Source organism: Mauremys mutica, chromosome 3, assembly GCF_020497125.1.
Source record: "Mauremys mutica isolate MM-2020 ecotype Southern chromosome 3, ASM2049712v1, whole genome shotgun sequence".
Taxonomy (NCBI): Eukaryota; Metazoa; Chordata; order Testudines; family Geoemydidae; genus Mauremys; species Mauremys mutica.
In genome coordinates, this window is record NC_059074.1 from 56,186,798 (window position 1) to 56,209,279 (window position 22,482).

A 22,482-nucleotide genomic window follows, 5' to 3' on the forward strand; every position below is an offset into this window, starting at 1 on the left:
GAAAGCAGTTAAAGCTGACTCTTAGCTCTAGTCACCAAATTATTTGTAACATGACAGCTGATGGGATATGTCAGCTGGAAAAGAAATGTCTTGACATAAACTCCAAGCATCTCTCACTTCAGTCTCAGGAAATGTAACTCAGATCATCTTTCTCTTCCTGGAAGATATTCAGCAAGTCAGAGGCTCCATTGATACTTGTAAATACGGAAGTTCATCATAAACTCTAACACACTCTCATTCACTGTGGAAGAATTAGAGTTCGTAAGATTTAAAAATAGCAACTTCTTGTCCATCAGTGCTTTTTAAAGCAAAAACCAAAAGGTAAATAAAAGATTGCCTTACTAAACTTGATATGGGTAACTCTTACTTCTGCTTCACAAAAATAGCACTGAATACTGGCTATAGCATAATGATTACTCACTTTAATTCATTCACATTTCTCTCTTCAAGCACAGTAGAGATTAAAAAAACCCAAGAGATTTGAGTTTCAGACACTTTCAGAACTTGTATTTTGAAAAACCAAGAACGTGTACTTCATCATCCCACATCCCAGTGTGCTCAAGTATAAAGTTCATGCAAAAAAAAAATGTAAAAGGCATAATATGTAGTCAAGAGTTGGTGGAGACACTCATTGCTCCCAGCCCCTTAAAAAGCATATGGTTATTGAACTGCTGCAAAAAGCCATGACAAAAACTTCCTGCAAATAGAGTTAAAGGCAGAAATTGATTGCACAAACTGTTGTTGTCCACAGGTCCTATGATTGCATGTTCATGGTTATTGTCCTTTTTTAAAAAAGGGCTCCAGAGGTGATCCTGGCAATTACAGGCAGATAAGCCTAACTTTGGGTACCACGCGAATTGATATTGGTTAAAACTATAGTTTAAAAAAAAACAAAACAGAATTATCAGATGTATAGATAAACACAATATTTTAGAAAAGAGATGACGTGGCTTTTGTAAAGGGAAATCATGCCTTACCAATCTATTACAATTCATTGAGGGTGTACACAACTCTGTGGACAAGGGTGATCCAGTCAACATAGCATACTTGGACTTTCCTAAAGCCTTTGACAAGGTCCTTGTAAGGATGTCATTTTTTGAGCACCTCCTAGCAGCTGGGGTGGTACTGCAGTCCTCTTTTCACCCCTGACACCTCCTGCAGGCTGCTAGCTGATTTTGGTGGATCTTGTGTGGCTTGGTCCTCCAGTAAAGTCACAAAGTCCAAATGAACCCCTTCCAGGGTAGTAAAGTGTCCAATAAATGAACAGTCCCATTGCCCTTACTGGGGTCTTCAGCCCTGGCTCTGGGCCTTTTAAATTCAAGTCTTTGTTCAGGCTCTCCCATAAGCCCTGTCTCCTCCTTGGGGCTAGTGCTACTAAGTCTGGTAGAGAACCCTGTGCCTGCCCACTACTCCGGGTTCCAACCCAGAGACCCTATATACAGCAGCTATGCACTGGTTGATTTTAATTCATTGCTGCATCTTCCCTGGGCCTCCTCCTACCTGGCCTCTTTTAGCTTCACACTTAACTCGTGGTTAAGGTTCTTTGGTCCGCCCTCTCCCTACAAACCAAGTTTAAGCAAATACAGCCAGAAACAAATTCTGGTTATTTATCAGAGGGGTAGCCGTGTTAGTCTGGATCTGTAAAAGCAACAAAGAATCCTGTGGCACCTTATAGACTAACAGACGTTTTGCAGCATGAGCTTTCATGGGTGAATACCCACTTCTTCAGATGCAAGATGCAGACTTGCATCTGAAGAAGTGGGTATTCACCCACGAAAGCTCATGCTGCAAAACGTCTGGTTATTTGTTACCCTTCTGGTCTCAGCCAGGAACTGACCTGCTCAATCCCTGCAGTGCCTTTTATCTGAGCTTAATGGGCTCTGATTGGCTGCTTCTGTGAGATCTCTCTTGGCAGGCCTGGAGGACCCATCTTCACTGTTCTTTTCCCGGAGCAGAGTGTAGTAGGACTGTGGGGCCTCTTTTAGAGAGTCACAAACGACAGGTACACCTCATCACAGTTGCTCACCAAAGGCTGTTAAGCAAACTAAGCAGTCATGGGATAAGAGGGAAGTCCTCTAATGGATCAGAAATCAAAGGGTAGGAATAAATGGTCAGGTCAATAAAGCAAGGTCCCCTAAAGATCTGTACTGGGAGCTGTGCTGTTTAACATACTGATAAATTATCAGCGAAAGGGGTGCACAGTGAGGTGGCAAAATTTGCAGATGATGCCATACAAACTTACTTGAGACAGTTAAGTCCAAAGCTGACTGGGAAGAGTTACAAAGGGATATCACTAAACTGGATGACTGGAAACACAATGGCAGATGAAATTCGATGTTGAGAAGTGCAAAGTAATGCACGTGTGAAAAAATAATCCTACCTATACATACAAAATGACACAGTCTAAATTTAGCTGTATCTGCTCAAGAAAGAGATCCTGGAGTCATCATGGACAGTTCTCTGAAAACAGTTGCTCAATGTGCATTAGCAATCACAGGAGCTAACAGAATATTAGGAACTATTATGAAAGGGATAGATAATTAAACAGAAAAATCATACTGCCACTATATAAGTGCATGGTATGCCCACTTCTTGAATACTTCATTTAGTCTGGTTGCCCCATCTCGAAATAGATGTATTAGAATTGGAAAAGGTAGGAAGCAGGTTAAAACCAAAAGGAAGTACTTGTTCACAAATCACATAGTCAACCCATGGAACTCATTGCCAGAGGATTTTGTGATGGCAAAAATTATAATTGGGTTCAAAAAAGAATTAGAAAAGTTCATGGAGGATAGGTCCATCTGTGGCTACTAGCCAAGATGGTCAGGGATATAACCCCATGGTCTGGGTGTCTGTAAGTCCCCAACTGCCAGAAGCTGGATCTGGATGACAGGGAGTGGATCATGCAAAATTGTCCTATGCTGTTCGTTCCCTCTGAAGCATCTGGCACTGGCCACTATCAGAAGACATGATGCTGGGCTAGATGGACCATTGGTCTGACCTCGTACAGCCATTTGTATGTTCTTGTGTGTGTGAATGTGTGTTCTTTGGCATACTCTACAGCACTCTGATGTCACAGGGAGGACACTCTGGGAGTTTGTGGGCAGGCTGGAGGCACATGGCTGATACTGCAACCTATGTTATATACCTCTACCTCGATATAACACTGTCCTCGGGAGCCAAAAAATCTTACTGCGTTATAGGTGAAACTGCATTATATCGAATTGATTTGATCCGCCAGAGCACGCAGCCCCGCCTCCTTGGAAGCGCTGCTTTACCACGTATATCCGAATTCGTGTTATATCGGGTGGCGTTATACCGGGGTAGAGGTGTAGTTCGAAATAGATAGGTTTTACACCTTTGTGCTGTTCAGGGAGTGTAGAGTGCAGACATTTTTTCACCTGAGCCTGTCTTTTTTTTCCTATGGCCACACTTTCTTTCTCTGCACTGCTTACATATTGGGTGATACTGCATCATGCCATCATCATTGCACTATGTACAGGCACAGTATAGTGCTACATTAATCTTGGTGTAACTTGCCTCTTTTTCACTAATGTTCAGCGCTGTGTACTTCCTTTACTATTGCAAATAATGGATTTGTATTGCCATGGACAATTCCTTTTACATGCTCACACTGATAGGAGCACCTAAATCAAACACTATATTAAGATTTCAAAGAGATTCTAAATTCCAGATCTAATATTCTGTAAGATTCTAAATTAGAAGTTTTGTTTGTCCCATATTAACATTATGGTGTTCTCTGATTTAGGGTATGTGTCTTTCTGTGAGCTGTATTGTGTATTAGAACACATCTCTCCATAATACACCCTAATTTTGGTTCTGATCAAAGGTTATATAATTTCAATCTTTTTGTCTTAGTATAACACTTTTACTAATCAGTTCTGTCTAGGCACTCTTTAAACCAGGTAGCTGCTTTTTATTCTATTATGTATAGTTAGAGCCATTCAAGCAATAGAACATAAGCAAAACCCAATCATTCTTGAGGATGTCAATTTTCCAGGGCTCCATTCCCTAGATGCCTGCATTATGGAATTCACCATTGAATGGGAAGCATATCCTGTAAGGCATCCATTAATGATTTTCCATTAATTGGTCACCAAGGAATGTTCATTTACTTGCGCTGTTGACATTCTTCTTTCCCTCAGAGACTAAACGCATGCCTTCTACGTGCCTTTTGTTAAATTAGGTCTTTGGAATACAGTAGCTATGCTGGCATAATGCAATTGGGATAACTGTAAAGTATAGTTTTACATTGGTCTGTTTTCCAAAGAAGTGAAGAGCATGAAGAGAGAGTAATTGTTGTTGCTTTTGGTTTTTAAATGTGATAAATCAATGAATCAGCTACTTCATTTATTTAGGTCTATTGACTCACCAGTCCATTGTGAGTCTGATCCTTCTAGCATGAATCTCATTTATAAACCTGAAATTCTTCAACATTTCCAGCATTATCAGAAAATCATATGAGCATAATTAATAGATTCTGGGATAAATTAATCCCTGGTCTAACTCCATTTAAATCAGTGGAGTTACACTAGGAATTAATTTGGCCCTGTGTGCTTTCTTAGTTTACTCTGAAATGCTCTCTTCCATTGTCACTTTTCCAGATCAGTGACAAGGGAAGCAAGAACAAGCCCATTACATCTGAACTTTTATTCTGTTTCCCAAACTGTTTGATAAACAGTGAGGAAAGAGGGATGTGTTTTTTCGTGTGATGCACACTGCATGGACAATTACAACTCTCCTTTATAATATATCTGAGGTAAACTTTCAAAATTTCAAAAGACTATTAAACGTTATTAATTTAGGCAGCATCACAAGCAGGGCCGCCCAGAGGATTCCGGGGGCCTGGGGTCTTCGGTGGCGGGGGGCCCTTCCGTTCCGGGACCCACTGCCGAAGTGCCCCGAAGACCCGCGGCGGGGACCCCCCCGCTGCCAAATTACCGCCGAAGCGGGACCCGCCGCCGAAGTGCAGCCCGGTCTTCGGCGGTAATTCGGCGGCGGGGGGCTCCCCGCCGCGGGTCTTCGGGGCACTTCGGTGGCGGGTCCCAGAACGGAAGGGCCCCCCGCCAACGAATTACCGCCGAAGACTGAGCTGAACTTCGATGGTGGGTCCCACTCCGTCTTCGGCGGTAATTCGCCAGTGGGGGGTCCTTCCACCCTGGAGTGGAAGGACCCCCCGCCGGCGAAGACCGGGAGCGAAGAAGCTCCTGTGCCCGGCCCCGCAAGAGTTTTCCGGGCCCCCCGGAGCGAGTGAGGGACCCCGCTCCAGGGGCCCTGAAAAACTCTCGTGGGGGCCCCTGTGGAGCTTGGGGCCTGGGGCAAATTGCCCCTCTTGCCCCCCCCTCTGGGCGGCCCTGATCACAAGTGTCATTGGTGCTCAATGGGGCCAACTGCGAGAATCACTGTACTTTCTTAATGTTAGTGTAAAGAAAGTGCCCAGAAACTTCTTCACTATATAGCTTAAAGACCTTTTTCTTTCCTTCTCCCTCTCACACCAACTTCTTCAGAGTTTCCTAAACTTTTACTGCCCCTCTCTCTGACTGGTAAAAGATTTTGACGGCACTCTTCTGCCTCAAGAAATACCAGCTGTTGTGACCCAATTCTCCCAGTAGCTAAAGCCCTCCGATGTCTCCTTAATAAGGTGTTCAGATATCATGGTGATAGGCACTTTAGAAAATGAACTGTCAAACACTCCCATGCAAAGATGTGCTGTGTGGGTTTGTGATGGGGTGGGGGACCCCATCCAGTGCGGGGTGAGTTCACCCCATCCTTCGAGCTGACCTCTGTTTCTAGGCAGTGAGACCTAAGGACTAAAGTCGATAGAGTTGCTCTGATCTGCAGGGCTGTAAGGCCTAATGGCAAGAGTCTATAGAATCACCCTGGTTCACAGGGCAGTGAGGCCTAGTGGCCAGTGTCAATAGAGATACCCTGGATTCGCAGGGCAGTGAGGCCTAGTGGACCTGGGTGGGAGCTGGCAAGGAGCATCCTTCCTTTCTGGCAGTCAGCCCAGAATGAGCTGGGCTGCCCCCTCTTATACTGGTGCTCCACCTGGAGCATGCCCAGTAGGGATGTGGGGGCATGGCTTCCTCCGTCCACAGTGAGAATTTAACCTTTCCTCATCCAGTGCAGGGTGAGCTCACCCTGTCACAGGGTTATGGGTGTCTGTCACAGATCCTACTTGTCTTACATTTCACTGTAAAACAGGACTGGTCCTGCCTCTTAAAAATAGTGTACTGCTCTCGTAAGGAGGCTCTTGTGTATTGTTTAGACTTGCAAGTACATGAAAAATCTTGCTTTCATGAACTGGGGCACCAATTCACTTCTTTCTGAATGGGAACATGCAAATAATCGATATGTTGGTTCAGACTCCCAACCTTTTTAGAAACTATGCCCCTTTCTCTTGAGCTGTGCCGTCCCTAACTCACCTTTGGGAAAACAAGAGTATTCCAGCATAACTACCTTCATGAGTGAAGGCTACAAGAAGCCCGCAAAGCAATAAATTATTGTACTTTTAAAATCTCACTTCAGAATCAAGACCTGAAAAAGCCCTATTTTTAAAAAAAACCTGTTTATTTCACATAAAAAGACAAAAAGATACCTGTTCAAAGACTATTGGTAGCCAGGCAGATTATTAAAATCAGTCCATAAAAACTACAAAAACAAGAGCAAAACAATGTCCTTCCCTCTTTTGCCCCACCCAACAACAAAACAACCAGTAACTTATAACCTAAAAAAACCCTTCACATCTCAGAAGCCACATAAATGCTTAATCTAAAACAGACTGCAGAACATCACAAGTGGATCACACTATATGCTTTCACATCTTATCTTGATCTTCCACCTGCTCCCATTGCTTTTCTCAAAACAAATATCTCTTTAGACTCTTCTATAATCATCCTTAAAACTCCTCACAGATCATTCACTGAATCTTTAATTTCTCTATGGAGCTATTTGTTTATCTAAATCACTTACTTTTAAGATGAACCTGGCAGGATTTCACTGAGCATTTACAAGTGTAATTGCTGCGCTTCAAACTTTGAAATGTTTAGGCATTCTTGTTCTTGTCCCAGAATAGGTGACTTTATGAATTGATGGCAAAACTTCTATGTACTTTTCCTCAAGTGGTAAGAGGTAAAGTGTTTTATGTATATATTAGTTTATTTTCCTACCCGATCTGCAGATAAATAAATTATAATGCAATATTCATTAATGTTGGAGGTTGTCTCTTGTTTCTATTACATTCGGAGGTCATATTGACATCTTTGAGATGACAAAAGGCTGTAAATGAGTATGTAATTGTATTAACATCTACAGTGATATAAAATTAAACCATTTACATTAAATGGTCATGGGGAGGGCGAAAGGGGACATTTTTCTGCTTTATCAGGTTTCACACATTCTGATGAGGGGAGTGTCTGTTTCTGGATGATCTGTAAATCCAGGTGAACACCATGTATTTTTTTCATTAGACAAATATTGTTCCCTGAGTAATGAAACATAGACTAGCATACTACAAGATGTCAGTGCAGTTTTGTTATATATGTACCTGTTGTTTACATCTGTCTCACCTGTTCAAAACATTTCTTCAGTGCTGGAAAATCAATTGTGTTTGCAGCATAGTATCTTTCAGTTTCAAAATTCAAAGGCTTAATTATTGCAATCTTTGGCCTCAGTAGGGTTTCATGAGTGTAAATGAAGTCATGATTTGATACTGTGTATTGAACATATGTCTGCTGTATCCTTAGTTCCCTTCCCCCACCTTTCTTTCATATATCAGAATAAAAAGAATCTTTTCTTTCCCCCTGCACCCATAGGCAAGTATTTCCAAATGGGCTTCCTGAAGAATACTCTTTAATAGCCACATTCCGTGTAAGACGAAACACCAGAAAGGAACGGTGGCATATATGGCAAATTTTAAATCAGCATGACACCCCACAGGTAAGAATATATTTTATTTTTCACATAGTTTTCTTTTTTGTTGGAGGAGGATAGATATAGGTTGGTGGGTCTTTTGCCTCTGGATTCAAGTCTAATTTACATAAGACAAATCTGCTGTTCAAAATAGCTTGGGGGTCATTATTCAAATCACAGAAATACAGAAGTTCAGCAAAATTTCTCCAGTAATATTGGAATGGTGCTAGGTGTGTTGAAATGTTGGATGGATGGACACTGAAAAAGATACAGGAGAGAATATTTAATGATTCTGCCTAATCTATGCTATTAAGTTGCTCATTTATTTTTCTTCCTGGTTTATGTACAATCCATGTTTGCTTATACTAAATTATGTTTTTTTCCCCCAGGTGTCTGTCATTGTTGATGGTTCAAAAAAAGTTGTGGAATACATAGCCAAATCTGCTCAGGGAAATGTGCTACACCACACCTTTAAAAATCGGGAAATTTATCCTCTCTTTGATCGGCAGTGGCATAAGGTTGCCGTTAGTATACAGTCAAGGATTGTTTCGCTCTATGTGGATTGTAACTTAATTGAGAGATGGCAGACTGATCTAAAAGACTCCATTGACTTTCAAGGACAGACTTTCATTGCTGCTCGAGCTGCAGATGACAAGCCTGTAGATGTGAGTTGTACCAGTGAGATGATTCTTAAAGCAAAATGCGCTAATATGCAAATCATGTTTTAAACATACTTGTAACAGCATACTAAAGAAATATGAAAACAAAACAAAATGCAAAAAAATTAATACCCATTGGGTGTTTTACACCAGTTCACTGGTCGAATTTTTAGTTTATTCTCTTCTAAACAAGGTATCAACTCCTGCAATCTCTATTCAGGCAAAACTCTCCATTGTTCCAAATGGGCAATATTGTCTGAATAGGAGTACAGAATCGGGTTCCTGTTTTCAATATTATTTACATTTCTATATCCATTTAGAAGTTAAAGTCATTTTGACTTATTACTACTATACTGTTTAGGGCTCACTTTATAGTACAGTGAAACCCCGCTATAACGCGCCCTGCTATAACTCAAAATCGCATTTAAGGCAGATACAACTTAGATAATGTTTTCACAGTACTGCAGAAAACAGAGCGGCTGCAGGCGCTGGTGCTCTCTGTCCCCAGCAGGGGTGGACTGCAGCTTCTCTCCGGCTTCTCCGGGGCTGCGGGCGCCGGTGCTCTCTGTCCCCGGCATGCGCGGGGCGCGGCTTCTCTCCGGCTTCAAGAAAAGCTGCGGCCCCAAGCCTGCCGGGGACAGAGAACTCCGAGGCTGCGGACGCCGGTGCTCTCTGTCCCCGGCAGGTGCGGGGCCACGGCTTCTCTCTGGCTTCACGAGGAGCCGCGGCCCCGCGCCTGCCAGGGACAGAGAACTCCAAGGCTGCGGGCACCGGTGCTCTCTATCCCCGGCAGGTGCGGGGCTGCGGCTTCTCTCCGGCTTTTCTGGGGCTGCAGGCGCCGGTGCTCTCTGTCCCTGGCAGGTGGGGGGCCGTAGCTCCTTTTGTAGCCAGAGAGAAGCCGCGGCCCCGCACCTGCTGGGGACAGAGAGCACCGGTGCCTGCAGCCCCGGAGTTCTCTGTCCCCGGCAGGCGGGGAGCCGCGGCTCCTTTTGAAGCTGGTTTGAAACCCCGCTACACCGCGACCCCGCATTTAGCGCAATGGAAGTTTTTGGACCCCAAACATCGCATTTTCGCAGGGTTTCACTGTAATTGTTTGTTTTCAGTTTTCAATTTTCATATTATTTAATTTGTCATAGAAAGGGAAAGAATGTATAACATGTTTAGCCACTCCAAATATTTTCATGGGAACCATTAAATCCTCACCTACCCAAACATGGTAGATGTATGAGTCTGAAAACAGTATGATTCATGCAACTACAGTCAGGGGAACATCATAAGATTATTATTATTATCTTTAAATAAAATGGTGTAGTAAGAACTCTGCTGCAGTGCCAAGGCAACTGAATTTCCCTATCCAGTGATAATGGAGCCTTTATTTATCTGCTATCTGAGTCACCAAAGCAACCCTTACATATTATAATCTATATTCTACTCCAGAGATTTTCCCTCTTATACTTTCTTGTGCAAAAACTCAGAGGAAGTAATTTGCAGTTGTGAGAAATGTTAGTTAGTTGTAATATTTAGTACACATCTGCCTACCAGGTTTTAAGCCTGCTGTGTGGGGTTTAGAGTGATGACATGAAAATTTCCAACTGCATTCTACACTCAGCACATTATTATTCATGTTAACTGTTTTACTTTATTTTATATTATTAGCATAACCATCTTTATTGCAGAGCTTGATCCTGCACAGTGCTGAATACTCTGGTCTTGATCCGGCAACACACTTAAGCACATGCTTAACTTCAGTGGAACTACTCATATACTTAAAGTTAAGCAAGTCCTTAAGAGTGTTACTAGATGGTAAGAACACAAGAATGGCTATACCAGTCAGACACATGGTTCATCTAGCACAGTATCCTGTCTTTCAGCAGTGGCTGTTGCCAGATGCATCAGAGAGAATGAACAGAACAGGGCAAATTATCGAGTGATGCATCCCCTTTTATCCTGTCCTGGCTTCTGGATGAAGCCAGTCAGAGGTTTATGGACACCTAGATCATGGGCTTGCTTCCCTCTCCAACTTGGCTAATAGCTCTTGATGGACCTGTCCTTCATGAATTTATCTAATTCTTTTCTGAGCCCAGTTATACTTTGAGCCTTCACAACATTCCCTGGCAATGAGTTCCATAGGTTGATTAAGCAATGTGAGAAGTACCGGTACATCCTTTTGTTTGTTTAAACCTGCTGCCTATTAATTTCGTTGGGTGACCCAATTCGTGTATTATGTGAAGGGGTAAATAACACTTCCTTATTCACTTTCTCCACACCATTCATGATTTTATAGACTTCTCTACCATATTCCCCTAGTCATCTCTTGTCTAAGATGAACAGTCTCAGTCTTTTTAATCTCTCCTTTTATGGAAGCTGTTCCATCCCCCTAATATTTTTTGTTGCCCTTCTATGTGCTTTTTCAATTCTAATATATCTTTTTTTTAGATGAGGCAATGAAAAGTGCAAGTAATATTCAAGATGTGGGCGTACCATAGATTTATATAGTGGCATTATTGTATTTTTTTATTATCTATCCCTTTCCTAATAGTTCCTAACATTCTGTTAGCTTTTTTTGACTGCTGCTGCATACCGAGCAGATGTTTTCAGAGAACTATCCACAAGATTTCTTTCTTGAGTCGTAACAGCTAATTGAGACACCATCATTTTCTATTTATAGTTGGGATTCTGTTTTCCAATGTGCATTACTTTGCATTTAACAGCATTGAAATTCATCTGCCATTTTATTGCCAAGTTACTCAGTTTTATGAGATCCTTTTGTGATTCTTTGCTGTCAGCTTTGAACTTAACTATCTTGAGTAATTTTGTATTTTCTGCAATGTTGACCATCTCACTATTTACCCCTTTTTCCATATCATTTATGAATATGTTGAATAGCACTGGTCCCAGGACAGATCCCTTGGGGACTCCGCTATTTACCTTTCTCCACTGTGCAAAATGACGACTTATTTATAACCTTTGTTACCTATCATAGAATCATAGATTATTAGGGTTGGAAGGAACCTCAAGAGATCATCTACCAGTTACTGATTCATGAGACAACTTCCCCTCTTATTCCATGACTGCTTAGTTTGCTTAAGAGCGGTTGGTGTGGGACCTTGTCAAAGGCTTTCTGAAAGTCCAAGTACACTATATCAATTGGATCACTGTTGTCCACATGCTTTTTGACATCCTCATAGAATTTTAATAGATTGGTGAGGCATGCTTCCCCTTTACAAAAGCCATGTTGACTCTTCCCCAATGTATTGTGTTCATCTACGTGTCTGATATTTCGTTATTTATTATAATTTCAACCAGTTTGCCTGGTACTGAAGTTAGGTTTACTGGCTTGTAATTGCTAGGATTGCTTTCAGAGCATTTTTTGAGAAATTGGCATTAAATTCAGGGCCATCCCTACCCATATGCAAAGTATGCAGCTGCATAGAGCACCAGGAAATTTGAGGTACCACATTTCCTGGTGCCCTGCGCAGCTGCGTGCTGCTCCAGCCCCTGCCCCACCTCTTCCCCATGGCGTCCACCCCTGCTCCACCCAAGCCCTGCCCCCACTCCCCTGAGAACTGCAGCGGGGCCAGGCCTGCACTCACCGGCAGCAGGAAGTGCAGTGACCCAGCCCAAGCCCAATCCCACTCTGCGCCGTTGGTGAGTGCTGGAGGGGGGTGGGTTCCCTCCTAACCCCCTAGCCAGCCCCCATCTCCCCCCGCGGAGGCCTGCCCCCCACCCCCATGGGGGAGGGGGTTGTGGCGGTGTAGGGCCCCAGAATAGTTAGGGATGGCCCTGGTTACATTAGCTATCTGCCAGTCATCTGGTACAGAGGCTGATTTAAGCAATAGATTACATACTGCAAATAGTAACTGCAATTTATATTTGAGTTCCTTCTGAACTCTTGGGTGAATACCATCTGGTCCTGGTGACTTATCACTGTTTAATTTATTAGTTTATTCCAAAACCAGCTTTATTGACACCTAAATCTGGGACAGTTCCTCAGATTTGTTATCTAAAAAGAATGGCTTGGGTGTGGGACACTCCCTCACATCCTCTGAGGTGAAGATTGACACAGAGAATTAATTTGGCTTCTCCACAACTGCCTTGTCTTCACTGAGTGCTCCTTCAGCATTTTAATCATCCAGTGGCCCCACTGGTTGTTTGGCAGGCTTCCTGCTTCTGATGTACTTACACAAAAACTAAACAGCAACAATTTTTTTTTCCGCTAGTTGCTCTTCAGATTCTTTTTGGGCTGCCTAATTATACTTTTACATTTGACTTGCCAGAGTTTTATACTCCTTTCTATTTTCCTCAGTAGGATTTGACTTCCGATTTTGAAGGATTTATTTTTACCTCTAACCACCTCTTTTACTTTGTTGTTTAGCCAAAGAGTCATTTTTTTGTCCTCTGCTGGGATATACTTTTAGTTTGAGTCTGTATTATGGTGCTTTTAGTTTCCATGCAGCTTATGAAAGTGAAATGCCTGTGACTTTTAATTTCCATTTAACTAGCTTCCTCATTTTTGTGAAGTTCCCCTTTTTGAAGTTACATGCTACCGTGGCGGGTTTCTTTAATATTTTTCCTCCTACAAGAAAATTGCATTTAATTACATTATGGTCACCATTACTGAGCTGTTCATCTATATTCCCCTCTTGCATCCGATCCTGTGCTCCACTTAGGACTTAATCAAAGATTGCCTCTCCTTTTGTGGGTTCTGGGACCAGCTGCTTCAAGAAGCACTATATGGTGTCCAGAAATTTTATCTCTGCCTCCTGTCCTGAGGTGACATGTACCCAGTCAATATGGGGATAGTTGAAGTCCCCCATGATTATTCATTTTAGTAGCCTGTCTAATCTCCCTCAGCATTTCAAAAGCACCATCACCATCCTGGTCAGGAGGTTGATAGTATATTCCTACTGCTATACTCTTATTATTCAAGCACGGAATTTCTATCCAAACAGATTCTATGATCAAGGCCAGAGTACTTAGCATCTTGCAGGTTGAAGCCCATATTTATTTAAAATGTATGTCTCCCCCCCACACACACCTCAGGACCTGTCCTTAAATCCTAAATACAGCCCAGCCATTAACACATAATAAAAGACCAAATTTTCAGTGGACTTTGCCAGCAGGGAATTCCCCTTGTGTAGGGGAACTCCATTGGCATAAAGCTGGTGGAGGCCATGGAGATAGTTCCTGCACCACCAAGCACTCTTGATACTCCCCAGTGTATATGGTGTTTTGGGGGGGAGAGGAGGTGTGCTGGGGCCAGGGCAGGATTAAGGAGGGGTTGTGAGAGAGCAGAGCCGTGCCATGCCAGTTCTCCTCTGATACAAAGTACCTTACGCAAGTGATTTAAGCTAGAGTAGGTAGGTCACTGCACTAACTTTTGCCAGGACTATAATCAGCTTCTTGGGGCTACCTCCTCTCTGACAATCCATCCTAAAGTATCCAGAATAAAAGACTTGATTCCTGCTCTTCAAATGATGTAGTGGAAAGGGCCAGGCAAAGGCCTGTCCAAAGTGATAGATCATACTCTGGCTCTAGTGGATTGCTAGAAGGGATCACTCCAGGGGTGTGTGACATTGAGAATACACTTCAGTGAGTGTTTAAAACTCAGGACAGATAGCAAGAGCGATGCAGAGGATTACAACTTCCATGAAGATAACTGGGTCCCATTATAGGATTTACACTTCAGTAGCTGAGAGAAGAATTTGGTCCATCATACTCATGTGATTTTTCATTAAGTTCTGAATGTGTCTGTTTCTTACATATTTAAGTCAAATGTGATATTTTCAGAATGACCGATTATAATGGCAAGTTTGGAAAATTACATAGTTTCCATTAGTGCCTAAATATATTCCTTTTTTACTGTTGATATAAATCCCTACTCTTTTTTACATTTTTTAACAGATTGAACTTCGCCGCATAACAATTTATTGTAACCCAAAATATGCAGCTCAAGAGACCTGTTGTGAAATATCTGAGGGCATGGTAGGTTATTTGTAAAAATGTAAATATAAAACTGAAAATGCATTAATCTTTTATGACAAAACTTTCACCTTATTTTATTTAAAGAGCGTAAACAAGAAGCATGGCAACATTAAATTGGTCTTTCCTAAAAATGGGATACATTTTCCAGAAGAGCTCTTGCTAGGTGAGTTGTTGAAACAGGTTAGCATTGGCAGAGCAGCACTTCAGTGAAAGAGGAATATAAGGGACGCTGTTCCAATGAAGAACACTGGAGGCTGCCATGCCCCACTCTCTAGATACAGTTATCCATACTAATTAATAGTTGAGGAAGTCACAGGTAGAGTGGTTAGAATGTAGATCTTTCCCACTTGATTATCAGCTTTACTTATGATTCCATTATGTGTAGACACTGGGGCTTGTGGAAAGGGCACTGCAAACCTGTATGAGATGGAATGGGGAGGGGGAGAGAATGAGGACAGAACTTTTGTTAACATACTTTCATTTTACTACTATAAGGAAAATAGAAATAAAGAAAATAAACAACTGAATGTCCTGTCCCTGACAACAATATTTTTATCTTTGATGTACTTTGCATTTTTTGGATATGCACATAGTAAAGATAAGGTGCCATATTCATTGAATTCAGTGGAATTACTTTTCTCCTTTGTTTTGACAGATACAAGTTATGTGGGTTTGAAGTCACTGGGATTACTCATTTGCTTGAAGCTGAGCATGCGAATAAGTGCTTCACTGAACCAGGCCCATATTTTTAAAATAGTTGTACCTGAGTTGTGCATGCAAAATGGGCACTAGGACACAACTAAACACAGATTTGGAGAGAAGAAGCAGCTGAGAGGGAGGGAAATCAGATGGATAGGGCAGGATGGATAATGAGTCAGGCTGTCCCCAGAATATACACATGGATTTGAGAGGGCAAAATGGGCTTCCCAACCATCTCCTAAACCTCCAAAAGGCCAACAAACCACAGGATGGATGACCACTAGTGTATCTCAGCTGTAAAGAGACAGGGAAAGGGGAGAAAAATTTGCCAAGATTAGAACAACAGAGTACAGTGTGTGTGAGCAAGGAGTAGGCAGATGTGAGGTCAGAAATGTAGAGTGGAGCAAGCTTGTGAAGAGAAATTTCAATTTTAAATAACACTTTTATGTTCACATACATTTCGTAGTTTATTCCTGGTGAGAAAAGAGACTTCCTCCTTAATATGCAAACTACTGGGCTGAGTAAAATGAGTGGCATTTCTGTTAACTTCTTGTGTACAGAAGTGCAATCATTTTAAACAGGCTATGACACAACTAAAATATTTAGTTATGTATGGAAAAGGTCATACTGAATTTATGTTTGCAGTATTGTAGCCATGTTGGTCCCTTGATATTAGAGAGACAAGGTGATTGAGATAATATATTTTATTGGACCAGCTTCTGTTGGTGAGAGAGACAGGCTTTTGAGCTACACAGAGCTCTTTTTCAGGTCCTTCTTTAGCCACCTTGTCATATTGAATTTATAGCATCCTTAAAGTACAGTTCAACTACACGGATAAAAGAAGCTTTGAATTCTAGTATATCTCATTCCACAGACAAATGACAAAGCTCCTTGTTCTGAAAATGTAAAATGACCTGCCTAAACATTGTTACTTTATTATAATCATCATAAACTTAGTTGCTTTAAATGTAACTATTGTAAGCAATTTTATATTTTTGGATTTTATAAGCCGTTCTTAGCAACGGTAATGGCTAAAATTGGATTTTTTTTAAAGAAAAGCTTCTATTATGAAGCAAACGTCTGCACAAGAGATGTATTCTGGGTGAAACTCCATGACTGCAGGATCACAGAGACCCTGGTTATGTCTTCATTAGAATATGCTAGTTTCTATTCACCTGACTTTCAGTGTACCTAATGAGTAGCCTCAGCCTCAGCTCAGATGGTTTCCAGACATTTGAGCATTGGCTTCAGTTTGGGAGTTTTCTGAATGGTAAACCCAGCAAGTTACATCACCGAAGTGACAACCTCCCCCCTTGCCCATGATTACTTTTAATCATTTCCTGGGGTGATCAGGTGGTTCAGTAGCCTTTTATTCCCCTCTTCCATTTTCAGGGAAACTAGGACCCTTACACTGACAGGACAGATCAGGGATTTCCTAACATTGTATTACAATGTTAAGAGTGACTTAAATTTTATTTATAAAACAGGAATATTTGCATAGGTTTGGTTTCAGTGCAGTAGGATCACACATCTATAGTCTTCATTTTACTGGTGCTGTGTGCAGTAACCTGAGACAAAAAAGGCTGAATAGGAACAATGTTTGGATTCGTACTTGTCAGTTACCAGCAGTGGACTCAATTCAGAATAATCATTATTTCTGTTTTAGTGCCCACTGGAGGAGAGTTTCATTACTACTTCTTCGTCACCAGTGACTGTTCGTGTCAACAAAATACATGCTCTTCCAGTAACACAGCAGGAGTCTAAAGACCAATGCCTCTGCTTTCCAAACAAAGTATGAGAGTCGTCTTCTACACATATATCCTTTATCTTGCATGCTTTGCAGATTCTCAAACTGTTATTTAATGCACCATGCTGTTTAATTGATACAGGTGTAGAAATTCTGAATTTCTTTGGAGGTACGGAAATGGTTTATTTCTGTGGTACACCTAGCCTTATATTTGGAGATTAAGATAAAATAAATGTAAATTAAAGTAAAAGTTAATGTTTGTTGGCTTTACAAAAAAAATGGACTGTTGTTGAATCAGCTTCAGAAGCAGCATGAAAAATGAAACCTATTCTTACACAATTATATTTTACCTAGATTGCTTATGTGAGAGTCCACTATTTACTGGACTCTTATCTTTTCAGTGTCAGATAACAGCACTGTATCATTGTCCCAGTGTTAGTGCCAGATTTATCTTTACTGATTTATATTGTTAAAGTTCCTGTGGTAGAAAAAGGAAAAAATCACATATTTCTGTTATCTGAAAACTCATTTTTAAACAGGGTGAAGCAGGATTGCCAGGAGTAGCTGGTTTGCCAGGTCAGAAAGGAGATAAAGGAGAAAAGGTAAGATGACAATCCCTATGACACCTGCCAAGGCTTTACCTCTGTTTCTTCCTTCTTTCTGTAACAAGACAGCTTATACAGCTTTTTTTTTGTTTGAGAAATCCTCTTATACATCTATTAAATATAACAATATAAATATGAAATTAATTATATTATAATAAAACAGAACGGCACCCATCCCGTGGTCCCTCAGTTTTCCTTGTGCTTTTTTCCCCTTACCACCACTGCAGGAAGACAGACAGGAGACCCAGAATGTGGTTTAACTAGACCAGTGCTTTAAGAAACATTTGTGTAGCGTTTTATTTTATTTAATGTAAATTATGCTATTTATGCATTTATATAGTTCTCTTTTAAACCCTGTTATAGTCCTAGCCTTCACAACCTCCTCAGGCAAGGAGTTTCACAGGTTGACTGTGCACTGTGTGAAGAAGTTTTATTTTATTTGTTTTAAACCTGCTGCCCATTAATTTCATTTGGTGGCCCCTAGTTCTTATATTATGGGAACAAGTAAATAACTTTTCCTTATTCACTTTCTCCACACCACTTATGATTTTATATACCTCTATCATATGCCCCCCTAGTCTTCTCTTTTCCAAGCTGAAAAGTTCTAGCCTCTTTAATCTCTCCTCATATGGAACCTGTTCCAATCCCCTAATAATTTTAGTTGCCCTTCTCTGAACCTTTTCTAATCCCAATATATATTTTTTGAGACGGGGAGACCACATCTGTACGCAGTATTCAAGATGTGGGCATACCATGGATTTATATAAGGGCAATAAGATATTTTTCATCTTATTCTCTATCCCTTTTTTAATGACTCCCAACATCCTGTTTGCTTTTTTGACTGCTGCTGCACGCTGCGTGGACGTCTTCAGAGAACGATCCACGATGATTCCAAGATCTCTTTCCTGATTCGTTGTAGCTAAATTAGCCCCCATCATATTGTATGTATAGTTGGGGTTATTTTTTCCAATGTGCATTACTTTATATTTATCCAAATTAAATTTCATTTGCCATTTTATTGCCCAATCACTTAGTTTTGTGAGATCTTTTTGAAGTTCTTCACAGTCTGGTTTGGTTTTACTATCTTGAGCAGTTTAGTAATGTCTACAAACTTTGCCACCTCACTGTTTACCCCTTTCTCCAGATCATTGATGAACAAGTTGAATGGGATTGGTCCTAGGACTGACTCTGGGGGAACACCACTAGTTACCCCTCTCCATTCCGAAAACTTACCATTTATTCCTACCCTTTGTTCCCTGTCTTTTAACCAGTTCTCAATCCATGAAAGGATCTTCCCTCTTATCCCATAACAACTTAATTTACATAAGAGCCTTTGGTGAGGGACCTTGTCAAAGGCTTTCTGGAAATCTAAGTACATAATGTCCACTGGATCCCCCTTGTCCACATGTTTGTTGACCCCTTCAAAGAACTCTAATAGATTAGTAAGACACGATTTCCCTTTACAGAAACCATGTTGACTTTTGCCCAACAATTTATGTTCTTCTATGTGTCTGACAATTTTATTCTTTACAATTGTTTCAGCTAATTTGCCCAGTACTGATGTTAGATTTACCAGTCTATAATTGCCGGGATCGCCTCTAGAGCCCTTTTTAAATATTGGCATTACATTAGCTATCTTCCAGTCATTGGGTACAGAAGCCGATTTAAAGGACAGGTTACAAACCATAGTTAATAGTTCAGCAATTTCACATTTGAGTTCTTTCAGAACTCTTGGGTGAATGCCACCTGGTCCCGTTGACTTGTTACTGTTACGTTTAACAATTAATTCCAAAACCTCCTCTAATGACACTTCAGTCTGTGGCAATTTCTCAGATTTGTCACCTACAAAGGACGGGTCAGGTTTGGGAATCTCATTTTAATTAAAAGGAAAAAAGTGTCTTTCCTCTAGGAAAAATACATTGAAGCAGGATAAGAGAAATTACTAAAGAAAAGAACTCCCAGAAGACAGGAGGAGTAGTTTAAGATGACCCCTTTCTCAATTCCTAATAAACAGAATTGACAGCATTAAATCACCTCCCAATTTAGGCACCTCAAGCCTTGTGAATCTAGAGAAGTAACTGGGCAATGTTTAAGGTGAAGTTTAATTTTAGGGATATGAAGTGGATTGAGGCTCCCAATAAAGTTTCTTAGGAATTTGGGACAGGGGCAAGAGGAGGCAAACACAGGAGATCAGAGGTGGGGCAAGGATGTTAAAACCTTTTGCTGCTTTTGTAGCCAATACCCATAACGTGATAAATGGTGTGGTAGAGAAATAGAGCATAACAAAGAAAAAAATCTTCCTTCTTGCATACTTTCTCTTTTACCCATAACATAATGGTGAGAAATAGTCTCTTTCCTTTGATGAGGTCTCAGCTGTGCACCATTAAAAGTGGATGCATCATGAAAAAGATTTAACCAGCCATTAGAACTTGGCTGGGGAAATTGGAATTCTCAGCCATTATGATCTGGTGTTCTCATCTAATTATCCACAGAACACACACAGCTCTGGCAATAGCATCATTGCAAGCTTCTCTACATTACTCCACCAGTGTGCCTCTCTTCTCTGCTGGGAAGGTGGGGGCGGGGAGGGGAGAATGGGACATGCTTAGAGGGGGATGATATTAATTAATTCAGCATGTGGATTTAGTTCCTGTCTTTTGTCCTGAGTTTGACCACAAGGGTACTACTTAGTGCAGTTATGATTGGTGTGTTTTTTGTGATGTGGAGGTCTGTCCATTGGGCACTGGACTGAGATCACAAACTCATTGAATTTAATAGTCATCAGATTCTAGCCATATTTAGACAAATCTTACCCTGTTTGGATTCAAACCAATGACCCAGAAGTTTTTGTTCTCTTCAGTTAGGGCCACCAAAATATATATTTGGTTCACTGTGTCTAACCTGCAGTGTTAAGTCTCCAGACATTTACATTTTTCATCTGTTTTAAGTAGTGGCCTTAAAGTTTTCAGTCTGCCTGAAAAAGGAAAGAAAATTTTTCATGTAAAAAACCATAGCCACATACATACAGACATGCTCGTTGATAGCAGTAATTGAACCTGGGAACTTCAGAACTGAAAAGAGGCCTTTCTGCTTGAGCTGAGAACTCCTTTGGCAGTGTGAAAGTGGTAAGTTGTAGTTACTCGGGCAGTCCATTACAGGGAGACGTTGCATTTTCTAGACCAGTGTATTGCAGTTACAAAATGAGAGGTTCTCAAAGCACATATTTCCCTTTTTCAGTATCTTGCTCCCATGTATGCACATGCATGTCATGTGTCAGCATATACCCACTAACTCTAGAGAACATTAAGTGGTCTCTGTCAGGCTCTTCTTTTAGCCTAAGCTCCCCTGACTCCTGCTAAAGCTTTTATATTGATCTAAAACCCTCAGGATGATTCCCTTCATATCTGGTGTTCATTGCACTAATTAATGGTGAGCAACTCTCAAAAGCTTGGAGACTTAATTTAGATATAGACCCAGAAGTTTGGACTCCTGTTAGAAATGTCAGTTTCTTGGGTGTGCAAAATTAGATTGGATTTCTTACGGGAACAACTTTCTTTTGAACCTTCTAGTATTTCTTTCTTCTAATTCGAATTCAAGTTAGAATGGCTTTTAAGGTAGCTAGATATTTCTATTTCTGGTGCCAGGTGGAACACAGACGTGTAAAGGTGCAAATGTGAAAACTTAATCAAACCTAAAAAAAAAGCTGCATTTAGGTTGGGTTTGAGTGATGAGAAAGGTTCATGGGAGAGTAAATTTTCATTTTATCTGGACCAGTGTGTCTATTTCTGAGCACAAATGCAGAAATGTAATGCAACACTTAGGAATATTTATGTGCACTAGGCCAAATTATGTCCACACTTCCACCCATTCACTGCATTTGCATGTATCTTGCTAACAAAACCATGGGCTAATGTGTGACATAATTAGTTGGTGCTTTCCTTCTCATATCAGATTCAGTTCTTGAAACTGTCTTGTCGTTCTTTTTAACATATTTTGCTTTAGGTCAGTTTTGTTGTATGTGATCCTACAATTGTAATGCATGATAAAAGAAACAAGGTACCATCTTCTGTGTTCCGTACTAGCATATAATTCCTAGTTTTACAATAGGTGCACCACATAATGGCTGCATGACATGAAGATTAAAAGGTCAATTGCCTTTGAGGCATTCTGGATAGTTAATGTAATGAGATGATCAAAAAACAGTGCAGGTAGTGTCAGATGTGCAAAATTGCTTCCACTTCAGACTGGGAAATGGTTAGCATCATAAGAAGGGAATATGTTGCTGTCCACACAATCATTATTTAAAACTTGGTTTTGCTTTAGGAGGAATCTTGAAGGAAAATTGAGAGGAACATTTTATTATGTTGATCTGGTAAACTTCCACCCTATCTGCTTATGACTTGACAGAAGTGAGCATTGTCAAAAATATAGCAACTCTCCTAATATCTGTAACATATATCAAGACTCTGAAGAGTCTGCTATTTATTAAATATTTTACTCAATAAATACCTTGAGTTCTGTTGAGAAGAATTGTCATTATGTTGCCATTCATAGTGAATATTAATAATAGGTTTAAATTCATTTTTTAATGACAGGTCATTGAGCTATTTCAAAATTTAATTATACTGAATGGATTTCATGACCCATAACATTGACAAGATTTTTTCTATGTTCAGTTTATGAAACTGTTACCATCTTTAGTGCATTTAAGTATCATTGCTCAGTGGTTGAATGGATGAGCTGACAATTTATTTCCCTCTGGTTGTTTTAGCATTCCTTCAAGGTCTGCATTGCTAACTTTGTATGGGGAAAATCAGGGTATTATCATCTTATACAAATCTGAGACAAATGGTCC

The 22,482-nt window shown here is 40.7% G+C and overlaps 1 protein-coding gene across 1 annotated transcript in view; it reads left to right on the forward strand.

Annotated features, from left to right (window-relative positions):
* The window catches only part of COL19A1 (collagen type XIX alpha 1 chain), a 332,926-nt gene that overhangs the window by 32,175 nt on the left and 278,269 nt on the right, over positions 1-22,482 (forward strand). Inside the window, 5 exon segments of the mRNA XM_045008597.1 lie at positions 7,836-7,959; positions 8,322-8,597; positions 14,496-14,576; positions 16,942-17,067; positions 17,562-17,624. Coding sequence (XP_044864532.1) covers positions 7,836-7,959; positions 8,322-8,597; positions 14,496-14,576; positions 16,942-17,067; positions 17,562-17,624 — 670 coding nt within the window.